The sequence below is a fragment of the Engystomops pustulosus genome, chromosome 2, assembly GCF_040894005.1.
Source record: "Engystomops pustulosus chromosome 2, aEngPut4.maternal, whole genome shotgun sequence".
Taxonomy (NCBI): domain Eukaryota; kingdom Metazoa; phylum Chordata; class Amphibia; order Anura; family Leptodactylidae; genus Engystomops; species Engystomops pustulosus.
In genome coordinates, this window is record NC_092412.1 from 229,481,108 (window position 1) to 229,506,963 (window position 25,856).

The window sequence follows — 25,856 nt, forward strand, 5'->3', positions numbered from 1 at the left end:
AATTATTAAATATTCTGCCCCCCCACAATGAATTATTAAATATTCTGCCCCCCCCCACAATTAATTAGCACATCAAATAAATGATTTTATACAATAAGCCCCTTTTACCTCAGATAAAAAAAAAACCTCTGTACTCACCTCCGGTAGCGGGTCCCGCGTCTTCTTTCTTCCATCCGAGGCCAGACAGGAAGGGGTGCGCGGCCGCGTGATGACGTCATCACGCGGCCGCGCATCCTAGTTCATGGAGCGATGTGCGCCGGGGTTGTCTTCCGGCCACATCGCTCCAGTTATAGTGCTCGAGCGGCCGCTTCTGACCGCATGGAGCACTTATTAGTGACGGGCAGGAGCTTCCTGTCCGGATGGAGGCCCCTGCCCGACTGCCATTGACGTACCGACCACGGTCGCCATTGAGACGCCCGGGCCCCCCCCCGTCCGATGGGCCCGGTCTCAATGGCGACCGCTGCGACCGCGGTTGGTACGCCACTGAATATTGGTTTTGCTCAGTAAAATTGAGCAAAGATAAGAAAAACTATATAAATGAGGTATCACCACAATCGTAGTGAACCAGAGATATAAAGATATAATATTATTTTTACATTATGATCAGCAGCGGGGGAAAAAGTGCTAAAAATCCAAAATAAAAATGTATGATTTTGTTTGTGCCCCCCTTTAAATAGTTAATAAAATCTCATGAATAAGCTATAGACCCCGAAAATGAAGTGTTTCTCACCCCACATTGTGACAATACAAATCTGCTGTGAATGGCGCTGCTTCCATTCTATGCCCGGCCAGTACAGACGTCAGTTTAGGCCTTAAATTAATGTATTTTTCCCCAAAATTCTAAAGTTTCTAAATCGCAGGTTCATATTGTTTAAACCCATGTGAAACACTTAAAGGGTTAATAGACTCAATAGAAGTTGTTTTACATACGATGAGGGGTGAACTTTTTATAGTGGGGTAATTTATGGGATTTTACTATTGTTTAGGCCTTTCAAAGTCATTTAGAAGCTGAGTTGTCCCTCAAAATGTGAGTTTTGGTGATCTTCATGAAAATGAGAAAAATTGCACCTAAAGTTCTGCGCCTCATAACATCCTAGAAAAACGTGAGGACACATAAAGGGGCTCATTTACTAAGGGCTCGAATCGTGCATTTTCGTTGGGTTTCTCGAATTTTTCCGATTTGCGCCGAATAGCCCCGGGATTTTGGCACATGCGATCAGATTGTGGCGCATCGGTGCCGGCTTTCACGCGACAGAAATCGGGGGGCGTGGCCGTCAAAAAACCAGACGGATTCCGAAAAACCGCGGAATAAAAAAAAAAAATTGTGTTACAAGAATAGCACTCACATACACCGAGACGGAAAAGGTGAACTCCGACGGACTTCAGCGCAGCAGAGACACCTAGTGGACATTGGGCGCACGACCTTAGTGAATCCCGGCAGAACCCGAATCAGCGTCAGAGAACGCGTCGCTGGATCGCGACTGGACCGGGTAAGTAAATCTGCCCCAAAATATCATCCCAACATAAAGCAGACATTCCGTAAATGTTAATTATCAAGCTTTTTGGGTAGTTTTATTTCCTCTCTTGAAAGCAGGACATTTCAAAATTTCGAAAATGGAAATTTTCCACACTTTTGCCAAATTTTAGTTTTAACGAAACGCAAAACTTATCACTTAAATTTTACAACTAACATGAAGTACAGTGTGTCACGGGAAAACAGTCTCAAAATCACTGGGATATGTTAAAGCGTTCCGAAGTGATATCGTGATACATGTTAGATTCGAAAAATCAAGTCTGGTCATTGAGCTGAAAACTAGTGCCAGTGATAAGGGGTTAAAAACTGTATCAAAGAAGCAAATCTTCCAGTTGCCATATGTTTCAGTTCTGTGTTTACACACTTGGTTACTATAGTGATTCTACATCTCTCTCTGAATGGTCCCCCTGACTGTCACTCAGAGAGAGGAGGGACTTCCTGTGTTTTCGGGAGGGTCTTCCCATTGTTTATATACTCCATCAGCTGCTCAGCAGGATGACATCACAGGTATTGTGTGTGACCTTCTCAGAAGCACTGAGCAATTTGGAAAGGAAAGTGTTAAAAATCTAGAACCCTGCGGAATGTGACAGGACGGAGTCTTTGATAGAATGTTCCTTTAACTCTTTCCATGCCAGGATTTTTTTTTCTGAATGTAAATGAAATCAATTCTATTTTTAACTATTCCGGTAGGGGTTTCACTTTCAGTATTAGGGCGGCTTTGTGGGTTATCCTAACATGACCCCCTGTATGATGTGTCACTCACTGCCTATAATCCTCCAGCAGGGACAGGCTAGTGCTATGTGTGATCTGCTGACACGCTCACTACTGTGCAGAATTTCTGCTGAATCATAGTGAGCAAGTTCCCACAGCCTATATAGGACGCTCCGCATCCTCCGCGCACCCATTGTGTACAGGCTGTCCCTGGAGAAAGAGCAGCAGGTAGGTTGGAGAGCAGGATCTCCAGATCTTCCATGACTCTCCATACTTCACAGAGGGGGCGGATTAGAGTAGATTTGTTGGGTCCACCTAATGCATCTGTGAATTGCTCCTTGTTCTAAACTCTATTGTTATTATTGTGGGGCCCCTCTGATCCACAGGGCCCCTAGCAATAGATTGGGTTGTTTAATGGGTAAATCTGCAGGTGCTTAATTCATGGATATTTTATTTCTACCGTTGTCATTTTGCACTTTGTAGATAACAGAGTTGTCTGGAGTCTGTAGAGTGTAGACGCTCTCCATGTATTGAATACAAATTATGGCTCATGTATTAGGAACATCATATAAGGCGGTCCCCGGGTTACGTACAGGATAGGTTCCGCAGGTTTGTTCTTAACTTGAATTTGTATGTAAGTCAAAATTGTATATTTTATAATTGTACAGTGGGCAGATGGGTCCGTCTTTAACTAGGGGTTGTCTGTAAGTCAGGTGTCCTTAAGTAGGGGGCCGCCTGTACAAATATATATTCATAATACATTTTGACCTAACTGATTTTAGTAGTGTGTGAGACTACTATATACACTGTTCCATATACCGTGTGTGTGTGTATATATATATATATATATACAGGCGGTCCCCTACTTAAGGACACCTGACTTACAGACAACCCATAGTTACAGACAGACCCCTCTGACCTCTGTTGAAGCTCTGTAGATGCTTTACTATAGTCCTAGGGTGCAATGATCAGCTGTAAGGTGTCTGTAATGAAGATTTATTGATAATCCTTGGTCCTATTACAGCAAAAAATGTTTAAACTCCAATTGTCACTGGGGCCAAAAAGTTTTTTATTTTAGATCGACAATTATAAAATATACAGTTTCGACTTACATACAAATTCAACTTAAGAACAAAGCTCCGGACCCTATCTTGTACGTAACCCGGGGACTGCCTGTATATATATATATATATATATATATGTACCAGATTTGTTTATTTTTGTGAGTGCATGTTTTTATTGCGACTTACGGTATTTTGTATATCGCATAACTTTATCTGTTACAGGCAGTCCCCGGGTTACATACAAGATAGGGTCTGGAGGTTTGTTCTTAAGTTGAATTTGTATGTAAGTCGAAACTGTATATTTTATAATGGAAGTTTTAGACAATTTTTTTTCTTTTGCCCCAGTGACAATTGGAGTTTCAAAATTTTTGGTGTAATTGGACCAAGAATTATCAATAAAGCTTCATTACAGACATCTTACAGCTGATCATTGCAGTCTGGGACTATAGTAAAGCATCCAGAGAGCTTCACCAGAGGTCACACATGGCAGAGGGGTCCGTCTGTAACTATGGGTTGTCTGTAAGTCGGGTGTCCTTAAGTAGGGGACCGCCTGTATAATCTATGAAAAAAGGTTGTTTCTATGTCTTTGAATAGTGGGAAGCCATGACTGTCCATTTCTGCGTCAGTATATTGGCTTGGTTTCTGTTAATTAACCTATTTCAGGTTTCTGATAATAAACTTGTTATTGATTATTGACTGCAATTTTTTTTCTACATTCTGGTTTTCTGATGTAGGAGAGGAGGAGTTGCACCTCTTAATTATATATCCCCACCCATTAAATCCACACCTGCTTTCAGCTTCAAGAACAGCATCAGAAAACCTGAATGTGGGAACGCAGCCTAAGGAGACTTTAGTATTCCAACTGTTGATCTTTATTCTTTTACATAATATGGATTAGTATATAACTAGTATATTACTACACAAAAGCCAAAGCATTGTGGCTTTATAGTAGTCAGTAATACCAAGACAGACAAACCTTCAGCTGGTCCAGCTTTATGTGTATATAGCTATGCTAGGCCTGGGGGACTTGGCAACTAATCAGCACCCCATCACTGCGCTACTGGTGGGTTAAGAATTTGATTTTAGCAGATATTATTGTATCTATGAACTTTTAGGGAGATCCAGAGCTACAATAATTCTGTTAGTGGCTTTTATAGCTAGTTGGGTTTCAGTGTTTTTAGATATTCTGTGCCCCATGTACGGTAAATGCATGAGCATCTATGTACTACTTTTTGGACCCATTCAGTCCCTTATATTTGGGTTAAGAAGCACCACATGCATTTTCCAGCCTACATGTACTTCATCTGGTCCGAACTATTTTGCGATTTATGATGCTGTGAGTTTCTGTAGGGACATGGCTCTACTGTCCTATGGATAAGGCTTAACTTGCTGATTGGTTGGGGTCTCAGTGGTGGGACCCTCATAGATCATGAGAACTGGGGTCCGATGTACCCCATTTGGACCCCTCATGGCTCCCCAAGATGACCGGAGAAGCTGGTTGCACATAGAGTGCAATGACGGATCCATTCTCTTGATCTGTGTGGGTCCCATCACTGAGACTTAGGCCCCTTCCACACTTGCGTTGCAGATAACGTCAGAGTTTGATCAGGGAGCGATCAGGGTTTGATCAGTGAAAAACGCACATTTTGCATCAGAGTGCAATCAGTTTTCAGTCAGTGTTTGTTCAGTGTCTCAGTTTTTCACGCGCGTTTTCAATGCAATTTCAATGCGTTTTTCACGCGAAGAAAATGCGCATGAAATGGACTCAGGACTGAGCTCTATCTTTTCTATGGCAATTCATGCATGAAAAACGCATTGCACTTGCATTGGACTTGCAAGTGTCTCAGAGTACAATGCGTTTTTGATGCGTCTCCATAGACTTGTATGGTGGGTTTTTCACGCGCGTGACTTGCAAAAGTAGAGCCTGATGAGATTTAAACGCGCGTTAAAAAAAACGTGCGTGTGTGCGTGAAAAAAAAATGCAAGTCTTAAAAGACCCATTGATTACAATGGGTCAGAGTGCAATGCAAGTTCTGCACGTCAAAAGCACGCGCAGAAAACGCGTGTGAAAAACGCAAGTGTGAAAGGGGCCTTAATCCCATCACTTAATAGGTAGATCCATGGTGGTAGGTTTCCTTCAAATCCAAACTAGTACATCTATTCCAAAAGGAACTGATTCCCAACTGTAGACAGCACTGTTTCAATGTCTCTGGATCTCATCAGTACTGGGAACTAGGTTATGGTTTCCTTATCCCATCCTGGAAGACCTTTTTGCATATTTCCCAAAATCTCCAAGTGGAGCATCAATGGCTGTAAGTCTCCACGTGCTTGCAAGGCGGCCTTCATTGGCAAAGTCTCGAACTCTTACTTCCCAGTAAAAAACAGACATTATCATGTGTTTTTCATAGCTAATTTTCATCAGTCTGGCATCTGTTCTTCCACGGATCATTTTAAATTTTCTACAAGTTATCATTGAAAAATTATTCTGACTAGGACATGCTCCACTTACTACTGAATTTTGAAAATAATAGCCTACTGCTACATTAAAAAAAAGTATTGCATCTAGTGAAGCCATGTACTTTCTGTTCAAAAAATGGATGGCACACGGCCGATTTTGACATTTGCTTGTATCTGCCCTTGTTTTGGCACACTCTCCTGACATGTAGCAGTAGATGTGAAATAGTCAAAATTGACAAATTGTATATGTAAAACAGTGGAGTGTACGGTTGCAGCATCATACCCTCCCCCTCCCTTCCCGTTTCTACAACACTCCTGTACATTTTCTCTATGTTCTGCCTATTTGCATTTTGTCTTGTGTTTCTTTGAAAATAGAACTAAAATAAATTTGCAAAAAAAAATTCCCCTTTAAATTTAGACCTGGCATCACACCGCAGATCCCTCTTGGAAAGTCTTATTTCCTCTTAATGTTATTTTTACATTTTTTTTTCCATTTAGTTAAGAAAAACAAATCGAGGATCTTGGGATATCCTGTGCTATCCTCTCATGTGTGCTAGAGCTCTGTGCTTTCTGTTAGTGTGTTCAGTTCTTGGTGACCAGACACCGAATCCTCCTGCTGAACCTTTTGGTGCATGTTACAGATCGCAGCATCCAGGACCGGATTCTGACCCGTGTATGCTGTCCCAGCTTGCAAGAATGGCCGGCAGGAAAGTAACAAAAGTCGTCCTCAGTGTTGAGCAGTCAGAGGGAGTCGGTGCACGTGTCCGCAGGAGCATCGGCAGACCTGAGGTAGGCAATGGGTTTCATAATCCACAGGGCCGGCTCCAAGTTTCAATAGGCCCCTGGGTGACAGAGCCTCAGTGGGCCCCTTCTGCAATTCAGAAACTAAAACAGTCTCCTGTTCCCTAAAATATTCCCTAGTTTATCATCCCAAGCAATCCCCTCATGGTTATTTTATATAAAGCCCCTCACCCCCATGGATTCCTTATGTACAGACTTATGTGGGGCCCCCTAGCAGCTCTTGGCCCCGGCACTTGCCAGTGTATGCCCAGTGCTGGAGCCGGCACTGATTACACAGATCTATTATTGTGGCCCCTTAACGCTCTGTGCCGTAGCTCTACGGCGCAGAGGTATAAGGAGTGTATGAAGAGGGCTCACGGGCTGAGTCCTCTTCATACAAAGGTGGGGGTTTTTGCATTTTGCAGAAAACCCCCACCGCTAATAACCGCGGTCGGTGCTTGCACTGATCGCGGCTATTAACCCTGTCACTGCCACTGACAAAGTCGCCGGCGGCGTTTAAAAGACGGCCGCGCGCGGGCGCCGCCATCTTTTTTGCGATCGCCACGCCCCCGAACGTCATCGGGGGGCGGCGATCGGTTGCCATGGTAGCCTCGGGTCTTCTTTTGACATGAGGCTACATGGCTTCTGGAGATTCGTTACAATGAGCCAGTGGCTCATTGTAATGAATGACCTGCAAAAATGCCATATATTTCGATACAGAAGTATTGCAGTATATGGTAGGAGCGATCTGACCATCTAGGGTTAATGTACCCTAGATGGTCTAAGAAATAGTGGGAAAAAAAAGAAAAAAAAAGTTTAAAAAATAAAAAAAATTAATAAAATATTAAAAATTCAAATCACCCCCCTTTCCCTAGAACGGATATAAAACATAATAAACAGTAAAAATCACAAACATATTAGGTATCGCCGCGTCCCAAAATGCCCGATCTATCAAAATATAAAAACGGTTACGGACGGCGGTGACCTCCGAGGCGGGAAATGGCGCCCAAATGTCTGAAATGCGACTTTTACACCTTTTTACATCACATAAAAAATGTCGCACAGACCTCAAAATGGTAGCAATGAAAAGTTGCCTCATTTCGCAAAAAATGACCCCTCACACATCTCCGTGCGCCAAAGTATGAAAAAGTTATTAGCGTCAGAAGATGGCAAAATTTTTTTTTTCTTTTTTGTACACATTTGTTTAATTTTTGAAAATGTATTAAAACACAATAAAACCTGGATAAATTTGGTATCACCGCGATCGCACCGAACCAAAGAATAAAGCTGAGGTGTTATTTTGAGTGCAAAGTCAAAGTTGAAAAAACTGAGCCCACAAGAACGTGACACGTGCGTTTTTTTTTTCAATTTTTCCACATTTGGATTTTTTTTTCAGCTTCGCAGTACATGGCATGTTAAAATAAATAACATTTCGGGAAAGTAAAATTTGTTACCCACAAAATAAGCCCTCACACAGGTCTGTACATGTAAAAATGAAAAAGTTATGGATTTTTGAAGTTGGAGAGCGAGAAATGAGCGGAAAAACCCTGCGTCCTTAAGGAGTTAATGATGATGAGGAAAGGTTTTGCCATCATAGTAGTGAGACTATGAAGATTTGTGATGTTTGATGCATTGTTTGAAAGGGACTTTGATGCTGTTCTTAAATGTATAAAATATAACTTTATAGTGAACACGATTGGAATAGGACACTGATCAGGTTAGAAAGGATTTTTTTCCTTAAAGGGGTTGCATCAAGTTTTATTTTTATCCCCTAGTTTGAGGATAACAAACTAATCAGTGTGGTCCAGCTGCTGGGACCCCGAACAATCACGAGAATGGGAGTCCTGTTCTCACTATCCTGTTCTGCAGATTGCTAAGTGCTGTACTCAGCAATTTCCCACTCCTTCAAATAGTGAGAAATGGACATTATTATAATACTTTAATAAATACATTTTTAAAAAGTAGCTGCCACCTTGCCATCAGCCTCACCAAGTCACTAGTTTTCTCTTCAGCCGAGTCACTGGGGCAGATTTGCTTACCCGGTCCATTCGGGATCCAGCGGCTCGTTCTCTGTGGTGGATTCGGGTCCAACCGGGATTCACTAAGGCAGTTCCTCCGACCTCCACCAGGTGTCGCTGCTGCGCTGAAGTTCACCAAACCATCCTGGGTGCAGGTAAGCGCGCGTCGAGCGACACTTTGCGGCGTTTTTTCCGAATCCGTCAGGTTTTTTCACGGCCACGCCCCCAGATTTCCGTCGCGTGCATGCCGGCGCCGATGCGCCACAATCCGATCGCGTGCGCCAAAATCCTGGGGCAATTCAGGAAAAATCGGCGCAAATCGGAAATATTGGGGTCACGCGTCAGGAAAACACGAATCGGGCCCTTAGTAAATGACCCCCACTGTGTTTCACGAATGAGGGAGCTGAGGGGTAACTTTGGCCATTGGCTAGTTGTCCATTGACACTTAGGGTAAGCAAGGAAAGTAGGCAGGAACAGCTGGGATGGGGGTTTAGTCCACTGTTTGTATCTATGTCATTTGTCCATTCCCAGAGCCTGCTTTACAGCGGCGTAATATGATGGCGTTGTATAAATAACGATTTATTATTATAACCTAATTTTACTAATAGAACTATTAGATTAACAAGAATACTTCCTACTGTGCGTTGGTGGAGAAAGTGTTAGCTGAGAGACAACACCCGGCTTTCAGGTTTTGCAGGAAAGTTCAGAAGTTATTGTTGTTGGTGTGTGTCGGGCACACAAGGTGCACCCATGCCAGCTTATTACCTGACTATAAAACTGGTATAATTTGTTTAAAATAATTCTGCCCTTGCATTAGATGGTTGTCACCCCTCTCTGCCATATGTTACTCACATACAGTGCACCCATAGCATAACCATATAGAACATAAAGAAGAAATGTCTGTAGTCAATGTATTTCTATTCAGCGAGAGGGGGGGGGGGGGGTAGAGGACGCACAGGAATAAAAACAAGCCGAATGATTCATGTTCTGGAACGTTCCTCATGTTATGTTCACAATAAGATTCAACAAGAACAACTGTTATGGTTAATTGTGATGGAGTTATTGGTCCTCCTGCCAAATTCGCCTACAATAGTTTGTTGATTCTAGAGAGATCAAGCTGGGGCGCGGCAACTGGCAAGTATATAGACGGAGATTGAATAAATCAACAACATCGGAGCAGGAATGGAAGGAGATCAGAAGCCAACATTAGGGAGAGAAAAGAGCTATTGTTGTATATGGAAAAATACCTGTAGCTGCAACGTTTTTGCAACACATTTGCCATTTGGGAATATACCCTGCTGGTGTGCCTTGCCTTATATAGGATTGTTAGGGAATGTACATCATACTGCTGACACTGAGAAATGTATACAGCAGTATTAGTATGATAGTAATCGAGAGCAGGACTGTTCTTGCCACCACCGGTGAAGGTTGCCGTGAATCAACCACTGTCCCAGTACATAAAAATATAAACTCAGCAGTCACCTTCAGTTACGGTTACAGTTATACACACAGCTCTGCATCATCCATACAGTTACACACACAGCTCTGCATCATCCATACAGTTACACACACAGCTCTGCATCATCCATACATTTACACACAGAGCTCTGCTACATCTATAAATTCACATGCACAGCTCTGCTATATCTATACATTTACACACACAGCTCTGCATCATTCATACAGATACACACACAGCTCTGCATTATTCATACAACTCTCCCCCCCCCCCCATCCTACACACACACACACACACACACACACACACATACTAACTCTCTTCCCCTTCTTATCCTGTCCTAGCACAGCATGGCAGTATGAGACCTGTGGTGATGTAAGAAGCATGTGATCAGTCACATGATTCGGACATCACTGCAGGTCCTGTACCTGTAGGCAGAGGGAGAGAGTAGTGCAGAGCCTCTCCTTTCTGGGAGATTGGGTGCAGCTCTATATCAGGGCATCACCCGATCTCCATTACAGCGGTCTATAAGACGCAGGTCTTACAGTCCAAAAAATATGGTATTTTAAAGGAAACCTACCACCACAAATCTACCTATAAAGGTAGATCGGGTGGTAGGTGGATCAATGGGATGTGAGGATAGCCCTTTTAAGGGCTAATCCTCACGTCCCCGCAATTTTTTTGGTAACTTTTATCAATCGTTTATGCTAATTTTCTTATGCAGCTACTGGGGCGTGGAGTAGCCGCATCTGAGGTTACACGAGGCGGCTACTCCACGCCCCAGTAGCCTATTTTCTCCTCCTACTCACCATCTTCGGCGCGCAGCTACGAGCAGCCCTCGTCCTGCGATCCGGCATTCTGCGCATGTGCAGAACAGCAGGCCCGCGGCTGCGCGGTCACTGCTCCGAAGCCGGGGCTGCACAGGCGCGGGCCTGCTGTTCTGCGCATGCGCAGACTGCCGGATCATCGGACGAGGGCGTGCAGCTACAAGCAGCTGCGCGCCGAAGATGGTGAGTAGGAGGAGAAAATAGGCTACTGGGGCGTGGAGTAGCCACCTCGTGTAACCTCAGATGCGGCTACTCCACGCCCCAGTAGCCGCATAAGAAAATTAGCATAAACTATTGATAAAAGTTACCAAAAAATTGCGGGAACGTGAGGATTAGCCCTTAAAAGGGCTATCCTCATGTCCCATTGATCCACCTACCACCCGATCTACCTTTATAGGTAGATTTGTTGTGGTAGGTGCCCTTTAATGACCTCTGAAGGGGCAATGGTAGGGGGGTTATTTTTAGAGTTTCCCCCTTGTACAAAAAATTACCTAAAAACTCCATTGAGTTGAGTGGAGTTAGAAAGCAGGATGGCAGCACGGTGTTGGGCTACATGTAAGGCTGCATTCACACGTACGTGTGTTTCCTCCTGTCCCATATTTCCACGCTGTATGAGACTGTACCAGTGGTGTAACTAGAAGAAGCGGATCCCCACAGCAGGCTTCTCCATGGGGCCCCCCTTCCCACTTAAAAATATACATATTTGGATACTAACACCTGCAAGTTACAATTGCACTTTATACACTCAAGCACACATATAGAGAATATACACACTAATATAGTGCCATATACAAACATTCAGCATCTATACACATATACGCATACAGTATATACAGACACCATACACTGTATACACATACAGCAAATACACTTGACAAATACCGCATCTATACATCACATATATGTTATATACATATTATGCTGTACAGTTTGCAGCATAATATGTATATAATCATGCACATCCTCCACTCTTTAGTATGTCAAGTCAGATGATGGGGCCCCTTGACACTGCGGGCCCCATAGCGGCTGCTACCACTGTAGTTACACCCCTGGACTGTACATACGTGACGGTTTTCATCCGTATGCAGCACATATGTAACCCGTATTTTATACGTCCCCATAGAGTTCTAGGGCATACGGAACTGAAATACGGGAGAAAATAGGACATGCTCTATATTTTTATATGGCTAGTATACGGTACAGTGTTAACAACGGCAATATAAGTGAATGCGGCTGTATGTAACCCGTGAAAAAAAAACAGTACAGGTAGCATACGGCTGTTTTCTTACAGTCTTGTGAATGCAGCAGTAGGCTATATTCACACGAACGTCTGGGGGACGTATATATTTACGGCCGATATACGTCCCCCATAGACTTCTATGGCCTTAAGGGAGCAGTTTGGTGCGGGAGCAGTACGGGCCGTACGGGAGCAGTAAGGTGTGGCACCGTACCGTTCCGTAGCCTGTAGAAAGATAGGACATGTCCTATCTTTCTACGGAATACGGCGCCGTGCACTGTGAATTCCTATGGAGAGGGGCGGGGGTGAGCAGTGCTCTCCCTCTCCTCCTCTCCCCGGCGCTGATGTATGCCCACCATACTATGGTATGGTGGGCATACATCGTGTGAATGTAGCCTTAATCTGCAGTAGAATTTGCAAATTCAAGATTTGTAACAAATTTTCTGTTGCAAATCTTGTTGCCCATTTACCACAATCTTCATTCTATGCATTGATGGTTAATTTTTCAAGCAGAATACTATCTGAAAATATTTAAACTGTCATAGGTTAGGAGGTAACAATATGAAAAGTCCGACTGTTAGGACCCCCCTCAATCACGACAACATGATTCAATGGGAAACAATACTCATGCTCCACCAACTTTTTTGGTGCACCTTTAACATAGAGGGGCACATTTACTATGATACTATGAAGGGCGCGTTCCGGTTCTCAGTCAGACCTTGTACCAGAATAAACAGGAAAAATTCCGACAGAAGTGTATCGCACACCCCATGTTAGGCCCCTTCTACACTAGCGAGTGTAATGCGATGAACTCGCATCACACTCACAACGCATGCTGCTTGGATCGCACGAGCCGAACGCTTCAAACCGGGAGTGAACTGACATGCTGAATTCAGTTCCGGTTTGCAGCGTTCAGGTCGTGCAATTCGAGCAGCACGCGTTACAAGTGTGATGCAAGTTCATCGCATCACACTCGCGAGTGTAGAAGGGGCCTTAAAGGTGCACTATGTCAGAGCAGATTAGCTCCCCTACCAACATGAGTCACTTATCTTTAGGGGGACAAATAATTTCAACACGTTTTAAAAACAGTAGAATTACTATTTCAGTCTTCTGATCAAACACGTAATTTGTTTCCATAAATATTTTAACATATAATATTCTGTATTGGATGATTAGTAAAATTCCATTAAATTATCTTGTTTGTGTTCTAGCTAAGAAATTTGGATCCATTTCTGATGTTGGATGAATTTAAAGGGGGCAGACCAGGGGGATTCCCAGACCACCCTCACAGGGGATTTGAAACGGTAAGTAAAACAGAAAGAAAATATTTTATTACTCACTTCATCCATATTTTATTTGGTCACAAAAATATTGTTAAAGGGGTTGTCCACTTTCAGCAAATAATTGATATGGTTTGTGTAAGGAAAAATTATACAATTTTCCAATGTACTTTCTGTATCTATTCTTCACGGTTGTCTAGATCTCTGCTTGCTGTCCTGCTATAGAAAGCTTCTATGTTTACTTCCATGAAATGTTTACTTCCTATGAAATAGCGAGAAGAATTGTTTACTTCCAGTGTATAGAAATCTAAAGATCACCGTGCCTAACCAAAGTATGTGCTGTAATCAGAATTGTATAGCCTACAGGGTGGTGTGCCCGCATGATTTCACCATGCGAGCAGTGGTAGGTTTCCTTTAAGCATACATAAGAAGGGTGGTTACTTGTTCGCTGGCTTACATTCATTGGACAGCGTCATAGAACCATTAGATAATTTCATAGCAATTGGTCAGTTTCTTCTTCTATATTTAGTAATTAGCAGGTCATAATGACACAAAACGACATATTGCCTACGTCTCTACAAAGTAATAATCATGAAGTAATATTGATATGCCAAAAGTCCCTTGTTGATTATTTGGTTAAGGGCCAGGTGCAAGCTACTATTTATCCTCATAAACCATTGATAATAATCATAACTTCAGCAATTATGAGTCATAATAATCGATCAAAGTTCATTACTGGTCATCTAAACAGACCACTATTCATATTCTTCATGAAACATATTTATTCAGCACACATTTCTTAAAGCCTCATGATGTATCCACCTAAAACATGAAATAGCGAGAAGTCATCCCCCCTTGTACTCTAACTCTGGATATAAGATAAATCTGAATGGTCCTCTTTATGACATTTCTAACCAAATTTTCTAAACCAAGTGAACAAGCAGCTTCATTCTGTGAGCAGTAGAGGCGAGGACACTAAAATTTTCCATTGCTCACGAAAATTGTATTGGCTTTCAGAAAAAACACAACAGTGCCATCTAGGGGAGCAGCTCTGCTACTTGTAAGCACTAGGGCAGTGATGGCGAACCTTTTAGAGGCCGAGTGCCCGAACTGCAACTCAAAACCCCCTTATTTATCGCGAGGTCCCAACCAAAAATTAAAGCAGTAACTTATTTCTCCCTGTTCAACAACTTTTAATCATACTGGCCTCCTGAGGACAGCAATACAGTAGAAGATTTTCATAATTTTAGGTTCTTTCCAGTTTCCCTCTGTACACAGAGAATCGTGGGGCCAGCGGGAGGTCCTCCAAAAATAATTAGACCCTGTCAAATTCTCCCTCTTCCTACAGTCCCAAGTAGTGAAGTTAGTATCAAAATATAGCCGGGGCGATGGTCCGGGTGCCCACAAAAAGGGCTCTGAGTGCCGCCTCTGGCACCCATGCCATAGGTTCGCCACCACTGCACTAGGGTGAAGCAGAATCTGGGAAAAGTGGAAGTGGAATCGAGGCAGTGAGATAGAAAGTGACGTTCCTAGCAAAGTTATTTCCTGATCATTACGCACGCAATTTGTTTATCTCCATGCAGTCTGTATTCTTCGATCTGTTTACATAGGGCACGCAGGGGGGAAATTATATTTTTAGATGCAGCGACTGGTTGTCTGTTGGTTGGCAGATTGCTGACATCACAACACTGGGTAATAATCAGTAGTTCCTGATAGTTCAGGTATAAAATGTCCCAGTACATAGAAGGCAATTGCTATAAGAAATCAAGGTTAGGAAGCATTGAAATGTAACCATCCTAATTTATCTAGAGAAAAATCTGGTAAAAATAGTGTGAGCTGGAATTTGATTAGAAAATAGAGGAGACAGATCAGGTGTGGAGACTGTGATATGATAATAAAATAGATTTATAGTGCACTCAAGATTACAGGATCGCAGTATCCACTGTGCAAAGAAAACTGGGATTACTTGTTGTAATTATTGTTTACAGGTTAAAGAAATTTACCACCAGGATTAAAGGAAACCTACCACTACGGATCTAGGTAGATCCAGTAGTAGGTGCATCTAAAGTATGTAAGGATAGCTCTATTTAGGGTTAATCCTTTATTCCCATCTATCTTTGCTAATCTTAAATCAGGGTAAAATTTTCTAAAGAGGCTACTTGGGCGTGGAGTAGCTGGAGCTGAGGCTACACGACACGGCTACTCCACGTCCCAGTAGCCCCTTTGATTCTCCTACCCAGATATCTTCAGCGCGCAGCTACAAGGAGCCGGATCTTGGCTCCAAAGCCGGAGCTACTGCACATGCGCAGAACTCCGGCATTGCGGACGCGTGCGTTCAGCTCCTTGTAGCTGCGCGCTGAATATAGCACAATTTGCATATTACCCTGATTAAAGATTAGCAAAGATAGAGGGGAGTAAAGGATTTGCCCTAAAAGGGCTATCCTTACATTTGTTAGATGCACCTACTACGGGATCTAACTTAATAGGTAGATCCGTAGTGGTAGGTTTCCTTTAAGGATTGTTGACCAAACACACTGACATGCTGGTGTTTGCCTCCTCTGTCATGATCCCATCTTCTTTCAGCTTCTTATGCCCTTGTTTTTTTAATATAAATAGGTTTTTTAAATTATGCAAATGAGCCTGAGGGGCTCTGAGATCTCTGCTCGCTTTCATTCTATAGGAAGCTACATTATTTACTTCCTGTGGATAAACACCCATTTCTGGTCATGTGATGTCACACAGGTGCAAGGCTCATTATATCAAAGCGCTGATTACTGTAATGAGCCATGCACCTGTGTGACATCACCTAACCAGGGATCCATAACAAGCTTTGCATCTGTGTGACATCACATGACCATAGACCAGTGTTTATCCACAGGAAGTAAACAATGAAGCTTCCTGTAGAAAGACAGCAAGCAGAGATCTGTGAAAACTGTGAGGATATGATACAGAAAGTATATTGGAAAATTGTATAACTTTTCATTACAACAATCGATTATTTGCTGAAAGTTGTTTTCATGCTGAAAACTCTTCTAGATTATAAGCATTCCATACTATATCAGACGGTAAAAATAGTTATTTTTAATCAGGTTCACTCTATGCTGCAGTCGTGTTTCCCAGTGTCCTGTGTGCCACGTCCGGAGCAAAAACTGCTACATTACAGTACAGTTATTGTGGATCTGTGCTGATCTTTGCTCTGACCAGCAGCTTCTACATGTAGCTGCCTCTTGCAGGTCTGAACAGTGAGTGGGTAGTAGTCAGTAATTAGCAGAGATGGTTTATATGTCAGGAACAATGATAGAAATGATCTGTCATGTTCACATTTAATCACGATTGGCTCCTATATAACATCTAGTACTTCCCCTTGTGGTAGATTAACTGTTAACACTGCTGTGTAGATCTCAGCGTTACTAGAAATATATGTTTATTAAGAACATTGCTCCAGTAGAAGAGCCTGGAGCCCTTCTCCCCCACCTTCCTACTCCTTCACTCACTCCCCCTCCTACTATCTGCTGGAAATCTTGGGTAAGTGGTTTGTTTTGGTTCTGTGCTGATGAGATATCCAGCATTCAGCATAGAATGGGAAAGGGAGCGAGTGAAAGAGCAGGGAGACGGAGGAGAAGGGCTCCAGGAGGGGCACGCTCTAGCCTGAACCCACGCAGCTCAGAGGTGTTTCGGTGACACCCCCTGGAGCCCCTGATATTAATTTGCATAAAAACATATTTTTTAATAGTTATCTACAGCAACAATGCGCCTAATAAATATATATTTTTCTATTAACACTGCTGGGATTTACACAGCATCATTAATAGTTAATGTATCACAAAGGGAAGTGGTAGATTTCTTTAAATTATTGGTATTTCAGCCATAGATGACATATCTGCATCCAGGAGAAGAATATATCCAGATGTGTACATCTTTCACTCAATGAAATCTGTAGGAATTTGGAAAAACAACCAAGTAAGCTGCTGCCAAAAATGTCTAACAAGGAAAAAACCCCTCTAAAGGCAGTGTCACATCTCACAAATAATCCTACAGGTAAAACCCGCATTGTTTGGGGCACTTTATCAGCTTCCCAGATAGATCTTTCCCATTTCTCATTGGTTGGTAAGAAAACTGTATTTTTTCATACTAGAATATATACCCAGGTTTATCAAGCATCTGTTATTGCCATACAAGAAGGTACTTATAAACTAGCCTTTACAGAAGGAAGAAAAAAATGTTTATTTTGTGACAATTGGCCCTGTCATCACAGGAAATGATAGAAATAATAGAAATTAATCTCTTCTCAAAGGAATCAGAAACACTTTGTACTTTACATTTGGTTCTGTAATTTTGAGGGTGCAATCTCCAAAATTAACACTAGAGGGCAGTGTATTACAGTATTCTGTATTGTACTCCATACACTTGCATTTACAATATATTTTGGGGGAATGCGCAGTCCATAATATTATTTTTGTATTAATTTATTTTTATAATGTGTTTTTAAAAAAATTGAAATAAGACCCCAACATGGGGCCTACAACATAGATCAAAGACCCAAAAGAGGGGAGGTAGGGAGGGAGAAGTAAGGATCATTCACCAGAGTCTGTTTGACCCCACTTGCATAATATTATTTTGATGAAAATCGCTGTATTTTCCATAGATAGTGTATTAGGTCATTTTGGTTAAAGTCATGACAGAACTGCTGCGGTCAGAAATTCACTAATATAACATCCCACCAGTTCTCTTCCAATTGCAAGGGAAAATTTACTGGAAACTGACCTCTAAATTGACTGTATGACCTTTTCTGCTGCAAAAAATATAAAGGCTCCAATGTCTCCTGAAAGAAATAAATTACAGTTTTTTAAAAAAAAAAAACCTGTATTGCTTAAAGGGGTTTTCCCACAAACTAAAGTTAGGCCCTATCCATGAGATAGGGCCTAACTTGCTGATAAGTGGTGGTCTCAGTGATGCGCTCACTGATCTCTGTCAGCTCCGTAGAGATTAATGGAGCAGAACAGTTATGGGCAGCCTTCTGCTCCAATAGTCTGACGGACCCCTCGTTCTCATAATTTGTGGGGATCTCATGGATAGGGCCTAACTTTAATTCGTGTGAAAACCCCTTTAAAATACACTTTACAGCTATGAACTCAGAGATAAGCGGACCTGACATTTGCGTTCAGATTCGGTCGTGTGACCCGACATATAGTGGATTGATCAATCTGGCAAATTGACGCCCGTAAATACTAGCCATGGCTATGATTGGTTAGGGGGACACATCTGCCTACCTCTCAACCACCCCTGATGTAGTGAAGTAGGGGGACGTTGTCCTCCATTAGACCTCTGCCGCTGCTGTGTGTGACCTGCAGGCTCAAGGTGATGGCTTCATTACAGCTTTAGGCTACATGCACACTGCCGTGTGCCCGCCGCACCGTAGCACAGCGGGCACATGGCAGCGCGGGGAGAGGAGGAGGAGGAGGTGAGCGCAGCTCACCCCCGCCCCTCTCCATAGTGACACATGGCCGCGGCTCCGTAATACGGGAAAAGATAGGACATGTCCTATCTTTTCCCGGGCTACAGAGCGGTACGGCGCCGCACGTGTGCTGCACCGTACCGCTCCCGTAGGGTGCCGCGAGCCCATAGAAGTGTATGGGGGACGTATATCGGTCGCATATACGTCGGCCGTATATACGTCCCCCATACTGTAGTGTGAATGCAGCCTTACACAGAGCCAACCGAAAAGTGGGGGCTACAAAAAGGGAGCATCAGTGGGGCATTACTTGTTGGTGGTCCACATTTGGGGGTATTATATAGGGGATCCAAAGAGGGTTATTGTACAGTAGGGGAATGACCACAGGACAGTAGGCATCATACAGCAGAGGCCACAGGAAGCGGGCAACTGGAAATATACAACAAGGGCTAAATAAACATATTCCACCCTATCATTGTCATAAATGTTGGGAGTTATGCCTCTGTGTGTACACGTATGTCTATATGTATTGTATAGAAATTATCACTTATCTTCTGTACAGTAGATTTAGAATATAACATGTGCAATGAAAGTATTTGCCACAAAACTGGAGGCAGATGCTCAGCACCTGGAGACTCGCTGGTGAGGTTCATCATGATATAAAGCATTTTGTGAAGTGAAATCATGGAGACTTCTGAGAATTGCAGACATTAGTATATAACAGTGCGGAGGATCACACAGGACGTGTGCAGGAATCTCCGCTGTAGGTCCACGCGTTACATAGTCCTAGGCACGTGCAGCATGGGGGGGGGGTGTCACATTGTATTTTCTTCTTGGGGGCTATAGCATGTATGATGTATGCTGTATTAGATTACAGTTCCAGTTATACTATATATTGGCTGTATTTTCTTAATTTGCTGAAAATGGATATAAAATGAAGCATTTCCATAATTGTTACAATAATCTTCTTTGTATTAGGTTTCCTATTTACTGGATGGAGGGTCAATGGCACATGAAGACTTTTGTGGACACGTTGGCAGATTGGACCCAGGAGACTTGCAGGTACTGTTATATGTGCACACATTATGGTTATAGTCCTGTATCTTAGCCAATTAAGAACTGCATGTGCAACTTCCACCCCCCCGCCGGCGGGGCTTAACCTTTTTCGGGCTGGAGCCTGGAGGAAGCCGGGGTTCTGACTACCAGAGTGTCTGGCAATGCGACCTTGTGGGCAGCGGTGATCACGGGGCTTAGTATCCGGGGCAGAGGCCTCATCCACAGCCTGGCAGGTCTCCAGCAGGTGGTGTGTGCAAGAAAATGGAGGGAGAGGCTGATGCACGAGGTTTCTCCCTGGGGCAACACCAATGTGTAGATGGGGATCCCTGGGTAATGGAGGATGGGGAGCCCGTGATGGTGAACAGCCTAATCCAGGGATCACATGGAGGCACCAGTTCTTTATTCAGCAAACTGCAGGCAACGGCCTTAACATCAGCAGACTTTAAATGGTTAGATGTAGCTAGTGGGAGCAGGTCTGCAGGAAGGTGGTTCCTCACAGCCTCTTTAGGTAACTTCAAGATGAGATTATTAAAGAAAACAAACTCTTTGAGCTGTGTGTATGAGTTGTGTAGGAAGAGAGTCCTGTTGTGGACCTCTGTTCTAAGCATAGTCTCTTCGGACTGGTCAAGGTGTCCAGCAACTTGCCTGAGGCCCCTCTGGGACTTCCTGGGCTTAGACACTCTTCTCTATTCTATCCTCTTACAGCAGAGCAACCGTGTTCTCACACCCACAAGGGGTTTTATAACCTCCCCTTGTGAGGTAGCAAGCACTTCTCCAACCACCACGCTCCTTCCTTACAGTAATTACAGAGAATATAATTGGATAGTAGAGTTAACTCATGACCTCCCAGCCAGAGGCTTACAGCTGCAGTTTCTAAGTGTACCATGTTAGAGCCCCTGGATGAGTTGCACAGGCTCACCAGACCTCTCCTGACAAGGAGAGGGACACGTTCGTAACACCTACCTATCCCAAGCATTGGCCGGATTGGCCGGGTATGCACATGCATATTATTTTTAGAAGCACTCTGCAAATTAGGCAGCACTAAAAGGTTAATATTCCGAACCCCACCTGATTTGTTGATTCTGACTGCATCTTGTACTGAAATCAACAAAAAGAATGAAATGAAAAAACAGCTCCATTATCCGTGTAGTGGCCGGCCCTGGTAAATGCACCTGGGATCTGAGCTGCAATAGTGAAGCTGTTCTTTTAGTTCAGATCTCTGTATTGATTTTGGTGCTGGGCGACCCATCCTATGACTGATGCCTATACAGGTTCCCTTTTCAAGGCCACCGGATTACAGGAATGACCAACATGTATTACCGAAGTAGGAGCCACATTTTGGATGCAGAGGCCATTTTAATGACCATGAATTGTAGTTGTATAATTTTATGACCTAGTTCTAACACAGAGCTGAATGCAAAAAGGAATTTTTCACATTATTCTACTTGTGTGTTTCTTAGGATCTTAATTTTTTTTTTCTTTTTAATGATCATTTCTAAATTTGTGATTCAGTGGATGACAGCTGGCCGCGGTATCGTCCATGCTGAGATGCCGTGTACTGATGAACCAGCTCATGGGTTACAATTGTGGGTTAATCTGAGAAGTTCTGAGAAGATGATTCCACCAGAATACCAGGAGCTAAAGAGTGCGGACATTCCCAAACCATCGAAAGACGGAGTAACCGCTACCGTTATTTCTGGAGAGTCCATGGGCATCAAGGTCAGTTATGGATCACAATATCACACTCTGGATTCATTTTACTTGGTTGTTTGTAAAGTATAAAGTATACAGTATTAAAATCTAAGAATTAAACATTTAATATGCCTACAACAAAAAAAGCACATAGTTTTCACAGTAAATGGTACTTAAAGGGGTTGTATAATTAAAAGTTATACAATTTTCCAATATACTTTCTGCATCAATTGCTGATGTCACACAGGTGCACAGCTCGTTATAACAGCTCTGATTACCCACTATGTCACATGACCAGGGACAGATTTCTATCCACAGGAAGTAAACATAGGTTACATGGTTTCTAGATCTCTGCTTGCTGTCATTCTATAGAAAGCTTCATTCTAAAGAATATGCAAAAAAAAAAATTGATCTCCATCCTCATAGACTGTAAGCTCTTGTGTCACCCATTATCCTCATAGACTGTAAGCTCTTGTGTCATCCCCTCATCCTCATAGACTGTAAGCTCTTGTGTCACCCCCTCATCCTCATAGACTGTAAGCTCTTGTGTCACCCCTCATCCTCATAGACTGTAAGCTCTTGTGTCACCCCCTCATCCTCATAGACTGTAAGCTCTTGTGTCACCCCTTCATCCTCATAGGCTGTAAGCTCTTGTGTCACCCCCTCATCCCCATAGACTGTAAGCTCTTGTGTCACCCCCTCTTCCTTATAGAGTGTAAGCTCTTGTGTCACCCCCTCATCCTCATAGACTGTAAGCTCTTGTGTCACCCCCTTATCCTCATAGACTGTAAGCTCTTGTGTCACCCCCTCATCCTCATGGACTGTAAGCTCTTGTGTCACCCCTTCATCCTCATAGACTGTAAGCTCTTGTGTCACCCCTTCATCCTCATAGACTGTAAGCTCTTGTGTCACCCCTTCATCCTCATAGACTGTAAGCTCTTGTGTCAGCCCCTCCTCCTCATAGACTGTAAGCTCTTGTGTCACCCCCTCATCCTCATAGACTGTCACCCCTTCATCCTCATAGACTGTAAGCTCTTTTGTTCCCCCCTCATCCTCATAGACCAGTGATGGCGAACATTTTAGATACTGAGTGCCCAAACTACAACCAAAATCCACTTATTTACCGTGAAGTGCCAACATGGCACTTATTGCTACGTGTTCTTCCACATCTTTCAACTGTATAGGCAGCCTAATGCCACTAATACAGTTGGTAGAAAGAGGGCAAATAGCTTTTCTCCAGGGTCTCTCTGTACAGGAAGAATGGTGGGTCCAGCATGATGACCTCCTAAGATAATGCAGTTCTGCCAGCACCTTCTCACTTTTCCTGCAGTTCCAAACAGCCAATGAAGTGTCCCTTTTAAAATAGCGCTGAGAGCAGCTTCTCATAAGTTGCCTGCGACTGCAGGAAGATTTGGTGGATTTGGTCCTGTTTGATGAATGGCCTGAGTGCCCACAGAAAGGGCTCTGAGTGCCACCTCTGGCACCCGTCCCATAGGTTCGCCACCACTGTCATAGACTGTAAGCTCTTGTGTCACCCCTTCATCCTCATAGACTGTAAGCTCTTGTGTCACCCCCTTCATCCTCATAGACTGTAAGCTCTTGTGTCACCCCCTCATCCTCATAGACTGTAAGCTCTTGTGTCACCCCCTTCATCCTCATAGACTGTGAGCTCTTGTGTCACCCCCGCATCCTCATAGACTGTAAGCTCTTGTGTCACCCCCTCATCATCATAGACTGTAAGCTCTTGTGTCACCCCCTCATCCTCATAGACTGTAAGCTCTTGTGTCACCCCTTCATCCTCATAGACTGTAAGCTCTTGTGTCACCCCCTTCATCCTCATAGACTGTAAGCTCTTGTGTCACCCCCGCATCCTCATAGACTGTAAGCTCTTGTGTCACCCCCTCATCATCATAGACTGTAAGCTCTTGTGTCACCCCCGCATCCTCAGACTGTAAGCTCTTGTGTCACCCCCTCATCATCATAGACTGTAAGCTCTTGTGTCACCCCCTTCATCCTCATAGACTGTAAGCTCTTGTGTCACCCCCGCATCCTCATAGACTGTAAGCTCTTGTGTCACCCCCTCATCATCATAGACTGTAAGCTCTTGTGTCACCCCCTCATCCTCATAGACTGTAAGCTCTTGTGTCACCCCCTCATCATCATAGACTGTAAGCTCTTGTGTCACCCCTTCATCCTCATAGACTGTAAGCTCTTGTGTCACCCCCTTCATCCTCATAGACTGTAAGCTCCTGTGATCAGGGCCCTCACTCCTATTGTTCCATATGAATGTTGGTACCCTGTAATGTAATATTATATTTGTATATGTCCCCTATCATTTGTAAAGCTACAGAATATGATGGCGCTATAGAAATAAAGATTATTAATATAATCCGAAAGCTACGTTCTTGAGCCTGAATTTTGATCCCCATGTTTTGAACAGGTTAAATGTAGAGTAAGGGATCAGGGGTGTGATTCTAGAAAAAAAAAACTGTCAGGGCTATGTAGATATGCAAATAGGGGCTTTGGAAAGGTTTTGCATAATTTGCATGTTCTGCTTGAAAGGTCCTGAAATACAAAAAAAATATTGCTAAAGGGATTAAGCAGGTTATTGTAGACACAATTGTGTTATGCAGGGCACAGATCACACACCTGTCATTTAGCCTATACAAATGCTCCTGCGCCACTCAGTATACAACACAGAGCCAGCTTCTTACTCCACCAGGTCCAGTAAAAATGTGTGGCAGGGCTCTAATTTCGCTGATCGCAACTGGCACCTTGCAACTCTTTATTTGTCCTCCGGGGGAGCTGCAGAGAGTTAGAACACTCAATGCCATATTGTACTACAAATTACAGCTATTTTTAGATTGACAACTTGTGTTCATCATGTTTTTTTAGGAAACACTTACCATATATACTCGAGTATAAGCCTAGTTTTTCAGCACAAAAAATTGTGCTGAAACCCCAAACTCGGCTTTTACTCGAGTAAAAAAAAAATATAGGTTTTACCAGGTTTTTGTGGTAAAATTAGGGGCCTCGGCTTATACTTGGGTCGGCTTATACTCGAGTATATATAATGCAATTGTAAACAAAAATGTACAATTCCTTGTAAGACCAGTCATACTTGTGTCAGGCCTTGTGTTCCCCCTGATCTGTTGATGCATTATCATCTTGTGGCTTAAAAAATATATGCAAATGAACCTGATGGGCTCTGGGGGCATCACCAGAGCTCCTCCAGGCACCACTGTGTCATAATTATGCACACTTCCTTTTACTTTCAATCTCATCTCCTCCATCGCCAGCCAGAGAGCCAGATATGTCAGTCGGCTCTCAGTAATTCTCTCTCATGCGCGGTAGTATCCTCATTGTCGGCATGTAACACAATGGGGACTGCGCATGCACAAGAATTGCAGAGAGATGACTGACATAACGACTCTCTGGGTAGGGAGGGGAGGGAGGAGGCGGGATCGAATGTAAAAGGAGGTGGATCTAATTATAACACAGGGGAACCAGAAGGACTCTGGTGACGCCCCCAAAGCCTCTGAGGCTCATTTGCATATTTCCAAAGTCACTGAAAAACCAGGCCAAGATGACAAAGCATTAACAGACCCAGACTAAGGGGGAACACACGGCTGTGTAGGTCTGACTGATCTTCCAGCGGTGATTCCTTTGACACAGCTAATTTATAGCACTCTTAAAATACGGTAGAAGAAAAGATCCTATACACAAAATAACTCATCTTTCATACAGCAACTTCCTTTCATCTCCCCGTCTTCAGAAGATCCTCTTATATCAATTTAGTTTTATGAAAACCCAAAAGCAATTCGGACGGCAAGTATGTAAATTGGTAACATGGATAATAAGTGAAAACTGCTGTAAGTCGTCTCGTCTGGCTCTTGTTACAATTATTCATGGGGGGGGAAAGAGCCATTGGATGTGGAAGTGATGAGTTATTGCTATATGGAACGGCCAATAAAGGATTACTACATGTCTGCTGGACCAAGGGCTTTCAACCTTTTATAGCTTCAATGGAAAATGTCAGAAATGTCTATATTTTTTGTCTGTTTTATTATTTTGGCTTTTTCTTTTTAATTTTACCCCTCTGTGACTTTTAAAGCATGCAAAGGCTCTTTCCAGTTTCCTGAGACTGAGGATCGGTATGGACCATGCGGGGCACTGTATTTACTTAAAGAAAGTCTACAATTTGCTTTTATGCATTATGAACCAAACTTACCTTGAGAATGCTGTGCTACACTGATGCGGGCACATATCTTGTTTAATCCTTGAACCGA

General features: G+C 43.2%; 1 protein-coding gene across 3 annotated transcripts in view; it reads left to right on the forward strand.

Annotated features, from left to right (window-relative positions):
• Nucleotides 1-1,933: 1,933 nt before the first annotated feature.
• PIR (pirin) overlaps nt 1,934-25,856 on the forward strand; it is a 39,827-nt gene continuing 15,904 nt past the window's right edge. Inside the window, exons 1-5 of one of the 3 annotated variants that reach the window (XM_072138453.1) lie at nt 1,934-2,041; nt 6,408-6,555; nt 13,299-13,391; nt 19,798-19,881; nt 21,388-21,594. In XM_072138453.1, coding sequence (XP_071994554.1) covers nt 6,442-6,555; nt 13,299-13,391; nt 19,798-19,881; nt 21,388-21,594 — 498 coding nt within the window. In that variant the 5' untranslated portion in view covers nt 1,934-2,041; nt 6,408-6,441. Of the gene's footprint in view, nt 2,042-2,318; nt 2,474-6,264; nt 6,556-13,298; nt 13,392-19,797; nt 19,882-21,387; nt 21,595-25,856 lie in introns of those variants that run through there. The other 2 variants (XM_072138451.1, XM_072138452.1) reach the window with 2 other exon arrangements.